This window comes from Castor canadensis, chromosome 2, assembly GCF_047511655.1.
Source record: "Castor canadensis chromosome 2, mCasCan1.hap1v2, whole genome shotgun sequence".
Lineage (NCBI taxonomy): Eukaryota > Metazoa > Chordata > Mammalia > Rodentia > Castoridae > Castor > Castor canadensis.
The window spans coordinates 156923835-156937441 of record NC_133387.1 but is presented as its reverse complement, the minus strand read 5'-3'; the positions used below and the strand labels follow the sequence as shown (position 1 = coordinate 156937441).

The window sequence follows — 13607 nt, the reverse complement described above, 5'->3', positions numbered from 1 at the left end:
ATCATTAGAAATTGTTCCAAGACCAACTATACTTTAAGTGCCAAAATAAATTCTGTGTTTATCAAAAAGTTAAGGAAATAAACATCACAACAAAAGAATTAGAAGAAGGCATGGGAAAATGTTTAGTTGATCCTAAGGCAACCAAGACCTGTTTAAGCACAGTAACAAAAAAGAGAAAAATATATATTTAAAATGTGCATGTGTGAATAGATAATGATAAAAACTTCTGGGCTGGGGGTGTAGCTCAGTGATAGAGGACTTGCCTACTACGTGAGAAGCCCTGGGTTTGATTCCCAGCACTACAAAACCGAAACAAAGCAAAACAAAAAATTTTCTATGATTTTTAAAAAAATCACTAAAAATAAAATTAATAGGAAATAAGTTGAGCAAAGTATTTATAACCCATATGATCAGTGGTTAATATCCTTAATATTGAAGGAATAAACAGATGACCATCTCAACAGAAAAGTGCTAACAGCATTGACATATGAACAATATTAATTAAAATAACAGTGAAGGGCTGGCAGAATGGCTCATGTGGTAGGGCACCTGCCTAGCAAACACGAGGCTCTGAGTTCAAATTCCAATACTGCCCCCCCCCAAAAACCCAGTGGGATATGACAAAATACTTCTCAGTTCTTCTGCATTGATTGGGCTAAGGAAAAACATAATACCCAGTATTGTCAAGGGTGGAGAAGAGGGACATGCTCATATAGCTTCATCTGGAATGTAAATTGTTTTGACTTCTTTGGAGGGCAATTTAGCAGTTTATTGTATAAACCTTAAAACGTGCACAACTTTTGACTCTGCAATTTCTCCTCTAAGAATTTATCCTAGGACAATAATCAAGGATGTACACAAAAACTTATTTATGAGAATGTTTACTATGGTGCTGTTTAGTAGTGAAAAATTGTGTGTGGGGAGGAATGATGGATATTAAGATTTGACAGAGTTGAGTGGTGATGAGGACATAAGTCTCCATTACTGCATTAGTCTTCCATTGTAAGAAATTACCATGAATTTAATGGCTTAAAACAACACAGTTCTGTATTTCGAAGTCTGGCCCAGGTCTTGCTGGGCTAAAATTGAGGAGTTGGCAGTTGTGTCCTTTTCTGGAGGCACTAGGGATGCATCCATTTTCTCACCTTTTCTGGCATGTTGAGGCTGCCTAAGTTCCTTGATCACAGACTCCCTTCCTCCATCTTCAAAGCTAGCAACATCAAATTTCTCAGGTCCTTCTTCCTTCACCACATCTCTTTCTCTGATTCTCTTCTGTCTTCCACTTTTAAGGACCCTTGTGATTACATTGGGCCTACACAAATAATCCAGGATAATGTCTTTAAAGCCAGCTAATTGGCAACCTTAATTGTACTTGCCAAATAACTACAGGTTGTGGGGATTAGGATATTGGTATCTTTGGGGGCCATTATTCTGCCCAGACAATGTGTTAATGTATATACTTATCTGTATGACAATTATATTAGTTACTTTTCTGTAGTTATGACCCAAATACTTGATAGAAACACCTTTAGAGAGGAAGGATGTATTTTGGCTCATGGTTTCAAAGGGTTCAGCCCATGGTTACTTGGTTCTGAATGCTTGAACAGAACATCATGGCAGCAGGAGTCTGTGGCAGAGGAGGCTGTACATGGCGGATAGGAAGCAGAGAGCAAGGAAGAGCCTGGGGACCAGATATAACCTTCAAAGTCATGCCCCCGCCATCCACTTCCTCCAGTAGACCCTATCTCCCAAATTTTCTACCACCTCCCAAAGCAGCATCACCAGCTAGGGACTGAGCATCCAACGCATGAGCCTGTAGGGGATATTTCATAATCAAACCATTACATTCAGTCCTGGCTCCCAAAAGCTCACAGCCCTCTTATAATGCAAAATGCATTAAACCCAACTCCAAGATTTCCCCAAACTTAACAATTCCAAGATTGCTCAAAATCCAGTCTTTTCTGAGACTCAAGACAAACTTTTAAAGTTATATACTTCCAAGATACAATGGCATGGAGTGAACATTTCCATTCCAGGGAGGAATATGAGAAAAGCAAGGAAGGATCAGACCAAAGTCAGATTGAAATCCAGCAGGGCAAACACTAAATATTATAGCTGTATGTCCAATACCCATGGCCACTACCCAGGGCACAATGTATTGTGATATGAGCTCCAACAGTCTTGGGCAGTCCTGCCCTTATGAACTTATCCTTTGCAGCCCACATGGCCTTTCTCTTGGCTCCACTCATTGCCTGTGGCTTTCCACAACAGACATTCCATGCTCCTGGCATCTCTAACATCCTGAAGTCTTCATTGATGCTTAGGCATATCCTTATAGCCTTGTTGATTACCCTCTCAGGGCTTCTGCCTGTAGGGATTCAGACCCTACCATACATTGCCAGGGTTCCCAGGCTTTCCTTGAAATCAGGGTGGAAGCCTCATGATCTAATAACTCTTGCATGGATGATGCCAAGTTATGCTGCAAGTGTGAATGGTAGTCAGGCCCACTTGCATCATGGATGCAATGGCTTCTGGAGTGCCTGGGTGTTGAGCAAGATCAAATGAATCCTGGGGAAACAACTTTCTTGAGCCTAGGATGGGCGGGCTCTTTCCTATTGTCCCCATGCAAAGTACAGAGCTTCTTTTTTCATGGGGCCAATCTCTTCAGAAACCATGCCTTTCTTATTTCCAACTCAGATAGGTTTTTCTGACCAAACTACAAGTGTTTAGAGTGTTCTTGCTCTGCTTTTTACTCCTGATTATCATTGTAAGTCTAGCTAAAACGAGCAGCAATAACCAGGCCACAACCTGAATGCTGGGATTCCTCTCAATCTCCACCACCAGATTAGTCTGATACCTTTAAACTCAGCCTCCCACAGATTGTCCGACATGGGCAAGATACAAGCAACTTCTTTGTCAGAATGCAATATGCATGGCCTCTTGTCCAGTTCCCAACAGAGTCCTGTTCCTATCTGAAACCTCATGAGAACAGTCTTTACTGTTCCGGTAGACAGTCTGGTCTTCTGAGCTCCTACTAGAACTGCACACTAAGCTCTGTTTATACCATCTTAGGCTTTCTTTCTCTGGCTGGCTTCTCCAAACATTTCCAAACCAGTTCCAAAGGCTTTAAAACCTCATGGTCACATTTTAACAGCAATGCCCACACTTTCTGGTACCAATTTTTTGTCTTAGGTATTTTTAAGTCACTGTGACCAAAGTACCTGAGAGAAACAACTTGGGGAGGGAGGTTTATTTTGCTCACAGTCCACTGTTGATTGACTTCATGAACTTGGGCAGAACATCATGGCAGTGGGAGGTGCAGAAGTGGCCTATCATCTCATGGGAGAAAGGGTGAACATCTAAAGTTTCCACCACTTCCCAAAATAGCACCACAAGCTGGGGACTAATGGGTCAACACATGGAGTCTAGGGGGAATATTTCATATTCAAACCATAACAATATTTAATGTTTATTTATGTTATTTCATTAATGCCTTAAAGTCAAATCTTTAAAAAGCTAAACCTAATGTCCAACTTAGTATATTGATGAAATGAGGATATATGTATTCACGGATAAATGCTATGTGCCCATTAACAATCAAAAGGCAAGAGAATATATAGTATTGAAACCAGAGTTTTGGACCCCAGGCCCAAACTCCTGGGATTCCACATGCCAGGTCTGACTATTCAACCCTAAATGCCAAAAAAACACATGGTAAAGGACAGAGAAAGGAGATTTGTTACACAGCTTGGGACATGCTGTAGGAAGAGGCAGAGTAAGCACTCAGCCCATCTTTGGGGTACAGATATGTTTCAGTAGACAAACGAACTGGGGGCAGGGGACAAAAGGTATGCATAGTTAAACAGTCCTAGTCACAGGTGTGTTCTGATTGACTATTATTTCAGTCTGAGGGTTCCAGAGAAGGTTCCATCGTTTTTTCGTCAATTGAGGGGACAATATAGTTCCCATAAGATGGGAACCATCTCACCCTGCTCCAGGGTGCAGTCTCATCATTATAAGTAATTGTCTTCATTTGGAGGGGTGCTCTATCTTCTAAGGATCTGCTGTTCCTGAAACTGAAGTTTCAGTCCCTTGTCATAAAGATGTTCAGTTCTGTCCTTTCTGGAATCCAAGGTGATCACAAAGTGACTGCAGAGAAAATATCTCAGCGCAAAGGACAACAGGTACAAAATGGAGGCACAGATGCCAAGCTGATCTCCTGTTTTTAGTTAATTTGTGGACCCAAGTAAGGAGCCAGTGCTTTTCAGTGCAAAAGCAGTTTAAGCACCTCTTACAGTATCAGGATATGATATTCATTATAAAGTTAGTGGGGAGAAAAACCTAGAAAAGATTGTACACAAGTGATCCCAATCACACAAAACCAAAATCCCAAATAAGCCTATATGCAAGTGAGTTTAAAAAAATATTTGGAAGATTAAAACTTAACAATGGTTATATCTGGGTGGTAATTTTCATATCCTTCTGTTCTTCCACATTTTCCAAAGTGATTACACATGCATTTTTTTTTTGCAAAGTGCAATAAAAGGTGATTAGGAAAGTTGGTAAGGCAATTTCTTGGTCAAGCTGCTCACGCCATCCTTCAACCTTGTCTTCCTCATTAGAAAGATTTCAGGTCTGGCTATGGGTGCAGTCCCAATTACGCATAAACATCGAGGGTAGGAAGGGGCATAAAAAACACCAAGCACAGCCCAGCAGCGAATGGACACAGCTGAAAAAAAAAAAAGATTTCAGGGTAGGGCGTAGTGGACTGTTGCTATAATCCCAGCTACTTTGGAGCTTGAGGCAGGAGCGCCTCCAGTTTGAGGGCCACATTGGCAAGAGATCCTGTTTCAAAATAAAGTTGTGTTTTTTTTTTTTAAGGTGTGTGTGTTAGCATAGTGGTTGAGCACTTGTCTAGTATTCAGGTGGCCCTGAGATCGCTTCCCAGTACTGCAAACAAACCCCAAGCATCCAAAAAAGATTTCAAAGCAATGAACTTAGAGAACTGCCGCATCCTGCAGAGGACTTAAAAACCTGCACCTTGCAAGGTAGGTGCACTGGTCACACCTATCTCACAATCCTTCTGTGGCATATGATAGTTAATAATATCGCATTTTTAACATACAAAAGAACAGAGAACAGTCGCATCTTTCCGTGTGACGCCGCAGGGCGAACCGAGAGAGCACCGGTTGGTTGAGAGGCGGGCGGGTCCGAGTCCCAGCTCGGCGGTCCTCCAGCCGACTCACACTCGCCCGAACCTGGCCTGGGCTCCGCTGGCCCAGGGCGGGGTGGTGACCTAGTCCAGGAGCCCGTTAGGCTGGGGGGGCTTGGGACTGTCGCATCGGTGCCGCTCTCGGAGCCGCGAATAGCCGGGACTTTGGAGGCGGCGGGAAACCCCGCACCATCGAGACGAGCGCCTAGAGCGGCCGCCCCCGCCGTGCCCCGCCCCGCCCCGCCCCGCCCCGGTCCGCTCTGCCCCGCCCCGCCCCGGTCCGCTCTGCCCCGCCCAGCCCCGCCCCTGTCCGCTCTGCCCCGCCCAGCCCCGCCCTGGTCCGCTCTGCCCCGCCCAGCCCCGCCCTGGTCCGCTCTGCCCCGCCCAGCCGCCTCTATCCCGGAAGTTGGTGCTGAGTGTCCGCTCGCGTGCTGCTCGCTGGAGGTGGCCGTCGTCTGAGCGATCGCGACGGGTTAGACTTGCGAAAGGGCCACCATGCCTGTGAGTTGTTGACTTCGGGCTGTGGGATTACTTCTGTCGAGAGTCACACCGGGGCGGCTCCCCGGGTCGAGGTGCTCCCTGCCCGGCGCCGCGGGGCGGCTTGGGCTGGCGCCTCCTTCCTTCGTTCCTTCACGACGGGCTTGTTGGGACTTGCCCGGGCAGGGTGCGGCGTGGCGGCCTTACCTGGGGTGGAGCCGGGTGGAGTCGGTGGCCGAGAGAGGAACGGCCTCCAGCCGCACTCGCTGGACCCCCTCGGGTTGTGGTGGGCGCGGGCGAGACTGGGACCGTCGGGATCTTTCTGATTTCCTCAACCGTCTCAGCAGCTGCTTAAGTCCGTCAAGGGCGTCAGATGGGACTTGGACCGGGCAGAGGCCGCCTTGGCCTTGGCGTTCGCTGTGTGTTGGGCGGTTTCTACCCCGCGAGCCGGGGTCCGTCTCCTTCCTTACGACTGCGCCATGGTTCTTACCGAAGACGTTATTTCGGAGAGTAAAGGAGAACGGGATTAGCCTTTTCTTCTCGTTCTGTGATAGGGACTCGGCGAGCGCAGTGTTGATGAATGTTATCGGGTTTACCATCCCAAGTGTGGCCTCGGCCCTCTTCCTGTTTTGCGTGTGTGTTTCCCATATGGTTAAATCGACCCCCATTGTGGCTTTAATCCAGTGGTAATAACATGCTTCTTTTCTTCTTTAAAGTTGGCTAGAGATTTACTTCATCCGTCCTTGGAAGAGGAAAAGAAAAAACATAAAAAAAAACGACTAGTTCAAAGTCCAAATTCGTATTTTATGGATGTAAAATGTCCAGGTAAAGTTTCAAGTCTCAATTCTTTCCCTAAGGGGAATTTCCGTGACGATTGCAGTTTTGGAATTAGATAGATGAAGACTTGAATAGAAGGGAGATTACAGGATTGTCGCAGGGGACATTTTCATAATAAACTCAACGTGGGTGAAGGTGGGCATCCAAAGAGGATATGATATTTGACTTAGTAAGCTGTTCACATGAGTTTCTTTGTCAGGATTCTGTGAAAAGTATGTTGAGTCTGCAGTCTCAGGCTGTGCTGCCTAAGTTGGTGGCTCTTAGCCTCAAGATGTGTCCAGTTAAAATGAAGATGGTCTTTTTAATGGTAAGGGTCTTTGAACATGTAGCATGAAAAAAAAAATGACTGATTACATGTGGAAATAGTAATTTTTTGGAAATACTAAGTTTGATAAGAATGTTCATTTCACCTTAAAAAATACAAGAATAGTTTGTGTGACATATGTGGCTTGTTGCAGAGCAGTAGAGTTCTTTATCTTTTACAAGAAATATGTATTATGTAAGTAATGTATTTACATGGAAGTATGTTGAACAAGTGCTACTGAGTTTTTATACTAATACTGCCTTTTTTTATTTTATTTTTTTTTTATTAAGGTTGCTACAAGATAACCACGGTTTTCAGCCATGCTCAAACAGTGGTTCTTTGTGTAGGTTGTTCAACAGTGCTGTGTCAGCCTACAGGAGGAAAAGCCAGGCTCACAGAAGGTATGTCATTTTCTAACACAGCAATGAAACTTTGTCTTTTATTGTGGACTCTTTCTGTAAAGAGTGCCCAGTTCAATTGGATAAGTTTGTGTGCTTACAGTGGTCTCCTTTATTATTTTTCTTAGTTTGTAATGCCCAAATCTTATGTATTTATTCACTCAGTTTGCTTAGCTTGGAATGAATTAAAAATACATCAGAATGAAGCAAGAGTAAGACAAGGATAACATAAGACTTATTTTGCTATGTGTATTTGGTACATATGATAGTTGTTTGGTTTTTTTTTTTTAAGTCATTGCCAGTTATGGAACAAGCGACTAATGTATAAACTAGAATGCTGCAGGTTTTGTTTTTATGAACAACTACTTAATGCTTAATATAAAAATCTAATTTTAATTCTTTCACTTTGGTGCAGGAAAAAAAAAATAGTCTGAATGGTTTTTCTTAGTAATACTTTCCGATTGAAATTCCAGAATGACATTTGAAATTTGCTTGTGATATTTTGGGGAGCTGTGAATTCCAGGTTCTCATTATTACAAGTGGTTTAGCAGTAAATCCAAGATCTGTTTGATATGACACCTGGTGAGCTCTGAGGTCAAAGTCAGCATAACATACTGCTCTAAAGTATACTTGCAAGATTTCTGAAACCTTTAATCTTAGAGTTTTGCATACATATCCTGACAGGAGTTAGAGGGCACATTAGTAGCAGTTTTCCTAACAGTTCCTAACAACTCTTACTTTGTTAGGAGCACTGTTTAGGAAGAGGAAGGGGAGGGATGATAGGAGAGGGCAATGGGGCTTGGGGGGGTGTGTGTGAAATGTATTAAATACTTGTGAAAATGTCATACTGAAATCTATTTAAAAAGTTAGGAAAATTATTCAGAATAGTTCTTAAAACTTAAGTGTGTCTTCAAAACTGTTTCAACCTCTGAATTCAGGCTCATGGTCTTAAATGACTCATTCAAAAAAACCATAGTGCAGTTATAGTCATGTCAGAATAAACTGAGATAATATTTATTACAGCAAATTCGTGATCTAAAAGGATCAATAATTTGTAAACAATATTTCCCAACTTAAGCTTTTACGTAAAAAGTACTTTTGCCACTAAAATTACACCAAATAGGCAATAATATACATTCATAATTCTTTTGCAGGTTGTTCATTTAGAAGAAAGCAGCACTAATGATCTAACAACTTCCTGGTTTTATGTTCTCTCACAGAAAGCCTTATAAGTTCAGTGACTCTACCAAGATGATGTAATGATGTTTGATTTTGTAAGGTATTCAACAATGATCTCCTATTTTCTGTCGGTTTTTCAATAAAGTTTTGATTATGGAAAAATCCTTGTGTTTTATTTAAGTATGTCAGTATGCTGTCCATTTTTACTATGTATGTAATTTTGAATAAAAGTGTGTTCTGATGACTTCATATTTCATTTTTAAGAACACAAGCCCTAAACATTTGATTTTCAGATCATTTCCAAATTATTAGGATTTGGGGACACATGCATCTTTTAGGATATTATAGCTACATTTTCGTAAGTATAGGCAAATGCTGTTGATCCCTGTTTAAATGGCCTTAATCTTGTCTCAAGGGGGCTGCCAGAATAGCAGATTTTCTTGGTTTATTTTTGTTTTGCATATTCTGGCTTACTTCCTCCCTATTATACCAGAGTATTTCTATTAATTAAAAGCCTGCATCTTAAATTTTTCTTAGGGATGTGGTTTTAGTGTTGATTATTGTACAGGATCAGAAATTGAAGCTGCTGCCACCTCCTGCATCCAGAGCTCAGAAGATCCTCAGTTTCATCCCTGTCCAGTGTTTGTAGTCACAAATGTCTTTATTTTCTCATTTTGTGTTCTATATTGAGAACAAAGGGAGTATATAAGAGCATGACTATACTCTCTTTGTTTTGGCTTCGTAATAATTTGAAAATTATATATTTTTTGCAGTCTCATTAATTAAAATGTCTATACCTGGCTAAATTATTTTATGTGGTCCTGGGAATTGAACCCAGGGCCTCATACCTACTAGGCATGTGTTCATTTTTTTTTAGTGAACTATTGATAAGATTACATATTATGAACTGGCTTTTTGGTAAAAAAAGTTTATTAGGAGAGGAACAGGCAAAAAAACATTTCCTGTTCATGCAGGAAGTGAGAGCAAAGATTCCTGACTTTTTTGACTGGAAAATTACTGCAGATAACTTTTTATGGAAAAGCAGGATAATGATTAAAATAGACTTAAACTCAGATATAGCTGGGCTTCAGATAAGTTCTAGTGGTTAATGATTTGTGACCCAAAGAAAAATAAGGATAATTTCTGCATTATATGATTGCTTTAAAGATAAAATAACATACAAAAGTACTTAGCATAATGCCTTTCATACAGTAAGTACACTGGGTAGCTTTTTTTTTTTTTTTAATTAAACAATGGGACTGGGAATGTAGCTGAAGTGGTAGAGCACTTGTCTAGCAAGCAAGAGGCTATGAGTTCAAGCCCCAGTACCACCAAAACGAACTAAAGCCGCTGAGCATCATTGGCTCATGCCTGTAAGCCTAGCTATTTGGGAGGTTGAGAGTTGGAGGATGGAGGTTTAAGGATAGCCTGGGAAAATAGTTTGTGAGACTCCATCTCAAAATAACCAGAGCAAAGTGGACTGGAAGTATAGCTTAAGCAGTAGAGCACATACTTTTCAAACATGCCCTGAGTTCAACCAACCAAAAAGAGGTGGTGTCTTCAAAATGCAAGTATTCAGTTTTATCTTTTCTCCAAAATTTACTTTTTGGCATACTTTAATTAGTGCCTTAAATTGATGAGATTACTTGTCATGATTATGTGGACTAGCAGGCTGTCTGCTGGTCTCATCTTGGTTCACTCATATGGCTGCCTAAGCTGGAGACACAGCTGGGATGGCTTTAGTGGTCTGTCTGGCAGCTAGGCATCTCAATTCTCCAGTAAGCTAGTCGAGTTTCCTGACATGGCACTCTTGGGGTGGTGTTCTCAGAGAGTGAGGGCAAGCTTGAAGGCCTCTTAAATCCTAAGAGCAGGAGCTTCTGCATTTGGTCTTTAAGTTGCCATCTGTGTGCAAAGGTTCAACCACTTAAGTTGATATCACATGATCAAATAGCTGCTTCTCTCAAAGTTCGGAACTTTAAGAATGTCAACTTGATTTGCTTTAGTCACAATGTTGAACAAATATTTAAGGTAACATTAGAGGAAGGCATAGAATTTTTGCTTAAGATGGCACCAATTGAAAAATTTGCCAAACATGAATACAAGACCTAGAGATCAAGAGAAGCCTGAAAGAAATACTGAGATGAAGTGGACCTGTTTCAGGGAACTTTATACTTCATACAACCCAGAGTATCTAGTTATGTTTACAAAGTAGAAAATGAAGACTCAAGATCTACAGAAAAATCCTTTTGTCTTCTAAAAGTGGCAGAGTGGCTCAAGTGATAGAGTGCCTACCTAGCAAGCACGAGGCCCTGAGTTCAAACCCCAGTGCCACCAAAAAACAAAACCAAAGAAATGTTGACTTCTTGAGTTTTCCTGACTTCAGTAGCACATTGGTAATCTCCATATATACCATGTGTGGCTGCTACAACAAAGTTTCTCAAGGTCAATAAACCAATCTTCAAGATGGCTGTTGATGAGTCCCACCTTCCTCTTCCCCCTGATTTAGGTTGGTCTCTGTAAATAATAGAATTTGCCTTATGTCATGGCAATATGACCTCCAAGGCTAGATTACAAAAACCTCTGTGGCTTTTTCTTGATTCTCTCTGCAGTCATTCACTGTAGGGGAAGTCATAGCAAGATGAAGCTGACCTGTGTGGTGAGAAACTGGTTCTCTCACCAAAACTCAGCAAGCAACAGGCCTCTTGCCTATAGCCACAAGTGAGCCATCTTGCAGTTACTCCCCCAGGCAAACCTTCGGATGACTGAAGTCACTGCTGGCATTTTGCTGGCAACCTTCTGTGAGGACTGTTAGCTAGAATCACCCAGCTAAGCTGCTCCCAAACTTCTGCACACAGAAACAATGAGACAATAAGTTTGGGGGTAATTTTTTTAACGCAGCAATATAAGCTATACTACATAAAAAGCCACATATTGTATGATTCCGTTTATATTAAGTGACAAATAGGCAAATCCAAAGAGATAAAAGTAAAAATTGTTGCTTGCCAGAGGCTGGAAGGAGAGAGGAATGGGGAATGTTAATGGGTATAAAGTTTTCTTTTTTGGGTGAAATTTTCTGGAATTGGATTCACAATCTTGTGAATACACTGAAAGCCACTGAGTTGTATGCTTTGAAGGGTGAGTCTTATGGAATGTGAACTGTGAATTATATCTGAAAAAACATGGGTTGGGAAGAGCAGAGGATGGAAGTTGGAAGAACTTACCCAAGTAGCCTTGAAGAAACTGTTTACATGTATGCCAGCCTTTGAGGACATTACAGATGTGGATTGAGGGAAAGCAAGGAAAATGTTATTGGAGATGGGGGGAGAGGAGATTCTTGATTTGTAGTGGCAAAAAATGTAGCAACACTGTTGCTTGCAGTAACACAATAGAAAATGTGCCTCAGGAACTGGCTTATCTAGCAGGCTTTCCAGACACAGTGTTCAGTGAGCCTGTGGGTTCTTGCTGCTTATGTTAACATGAGAGAGAGAGATAAGGGAAGAACTATTTGACAAATACGGTTGGGTGTGGTGGTACATGTCTGTAATCCCAGCACTCCAGAGGCTGAAGCAGGAGGATTATGAATTTGAATCCACTCTGGGCTACTGAGCAAGACTGTTTCAAAAAACAAACAAAAAAACCCCCAAAAACCAAAACAATAGATTTTTAAATTCTCAACTCTTTAGATGACAAATGATGCTAAAGTTAAAACTGACTTCAAGGCAAAGATAAAATCTAGGACCTTTTAGCAAAACATGGTATCGGTAGCAATCAATCCCAAATTAGAGGCTTATTTTAAAGGTCAGGAAGGAAGGAGAAATGACCCAAACATTGTATGCACATACGAATAAAAGAAAAAATTTAAAAAATAAATAAATAAAGGTTTTGGGTGTAGCTTTTGTCTTAGTGGCGGGAACTCCAACAAGATTTGCATTAAAAACGAGTGTATTAGCGGCGATACTGCTAATTAGACTGAAAGGACCAAGAAAGCACCCACAAACATGTACAAAGGGGAGATAGCTGAGAAAACCACTCAGCTGGAAACACTTGTGACCTTTCATAAACAAAGAACTGGAGGGCAGAGCTGAGAGCCCTGAGAGCACAGCCAAGATCCGGGAATTATTCCCAAGCCTTGAGTACTGATCTGGGAGCTGCGAAGTTATGTCCTATTGGGTTTCAGAGCTGCCATGCCCTCCACTGCTGCACTTTTTGAACAGGAGGGTCTACAATTACTCAGTTGCTATTGTGACATTGTACATTGTACATGTAGGGAGCAAATGACTTAGTTCACAGTTGTTTGTTTTTATGTGCCACTAAGGTTTGAACTCAGGGCCTCAGACTTGCTATGCAGGGACTCTTACTACTTGAGCCCCTCCACCAGCCCTGTTTTATGTTGGATAGTTTTCAAGATAGTGTCTTGTGAACTATTTGCTATTTGGCCAGGGCTGGCTTGGAATCTCGATCCTCCTGATCTCTGCCTCCTGGATAGTTAGGATTACAGGCGTAAGCCACTGGTGCCTGGCTTGTTCACAGGTCTTAAGATCAAAAGGAACTGTACTTGAATTATTATACTTAAGGAACCACACTAGAACTACTCTCAAGGAACCTTATTCACATTTAGACCTGACTTAGGTGATAAGATACGGAAATACTGGGCTTTGAGCTAATACTATGATGGAATGAAATGTCTGGAGGACTTGGGAAGAGGTAAGTGTATTTTGCATGTGTGAAGGACATCAATTATTGGGGACCAGAGATCACAGTGTGGCATCCGACATCCAAGGTGACTCTCATGTCCTGATACTGATACTCTGAGTAAACCCAGTTACCTGTGGAATATGGTACATGTGATGTTATTGAACTTGAAGCTACCTTATGAAATATATTAACTTCTGCCTGCTGTTTCCTCTCTCTCTCCCCAAACTGAAGCCTCTTGCCATTCACCAGCCACAGGCCTGACTCCAGTCACACAGACCCTCTTGAAAGCATTTCCTCCAATCCCAAAGAACCACATTTAGACAACTGTGACACCTTGGCTACAGTTACAGGCTCTGTGCCAGACTCACTAAGTACATCACTCCTCAATTCCTGAGTGTCAGAAACTGTGAGATGACAAATGCTTGTTCTTTTAAGCTCCAATACACATCACGACACATACTTTCTTATAATCCTGTGTTATCATACTAACAGGTCAGTATTTGGA

At 41.8% G+C, this 13607-nt stretch overlaps 1 protein-coding gene across 1 annotated transcript; it reads left to right on the top strand.

Moving 5' to 3' along the window:
* Nucleotides 1–5571: 5571 nt before the first annotated feature.
* On the top strand, nt 5572–8569 carry Rps27l (ribosomal protein S27 like). Its single transcript, XM_020183015.2, has 4 exons — nt 5572–5713; nt 6406–6514; nt 7121–7231; nt 8383–8569. The coding sequence occupies exons 1-4, from the start codon at nt 5708–5710 to the stop codon at nt 8409–8411; spliced, it is 255 nt and encodes an 84-aa protein (XP_020038604.1). The 5' UTR covers nt 5572–5707; the 3' UTR covers nt 8412–8569.
* The last annotated feature ends 5038 nt before the right edge of the window (nt 8570–13607 follow it).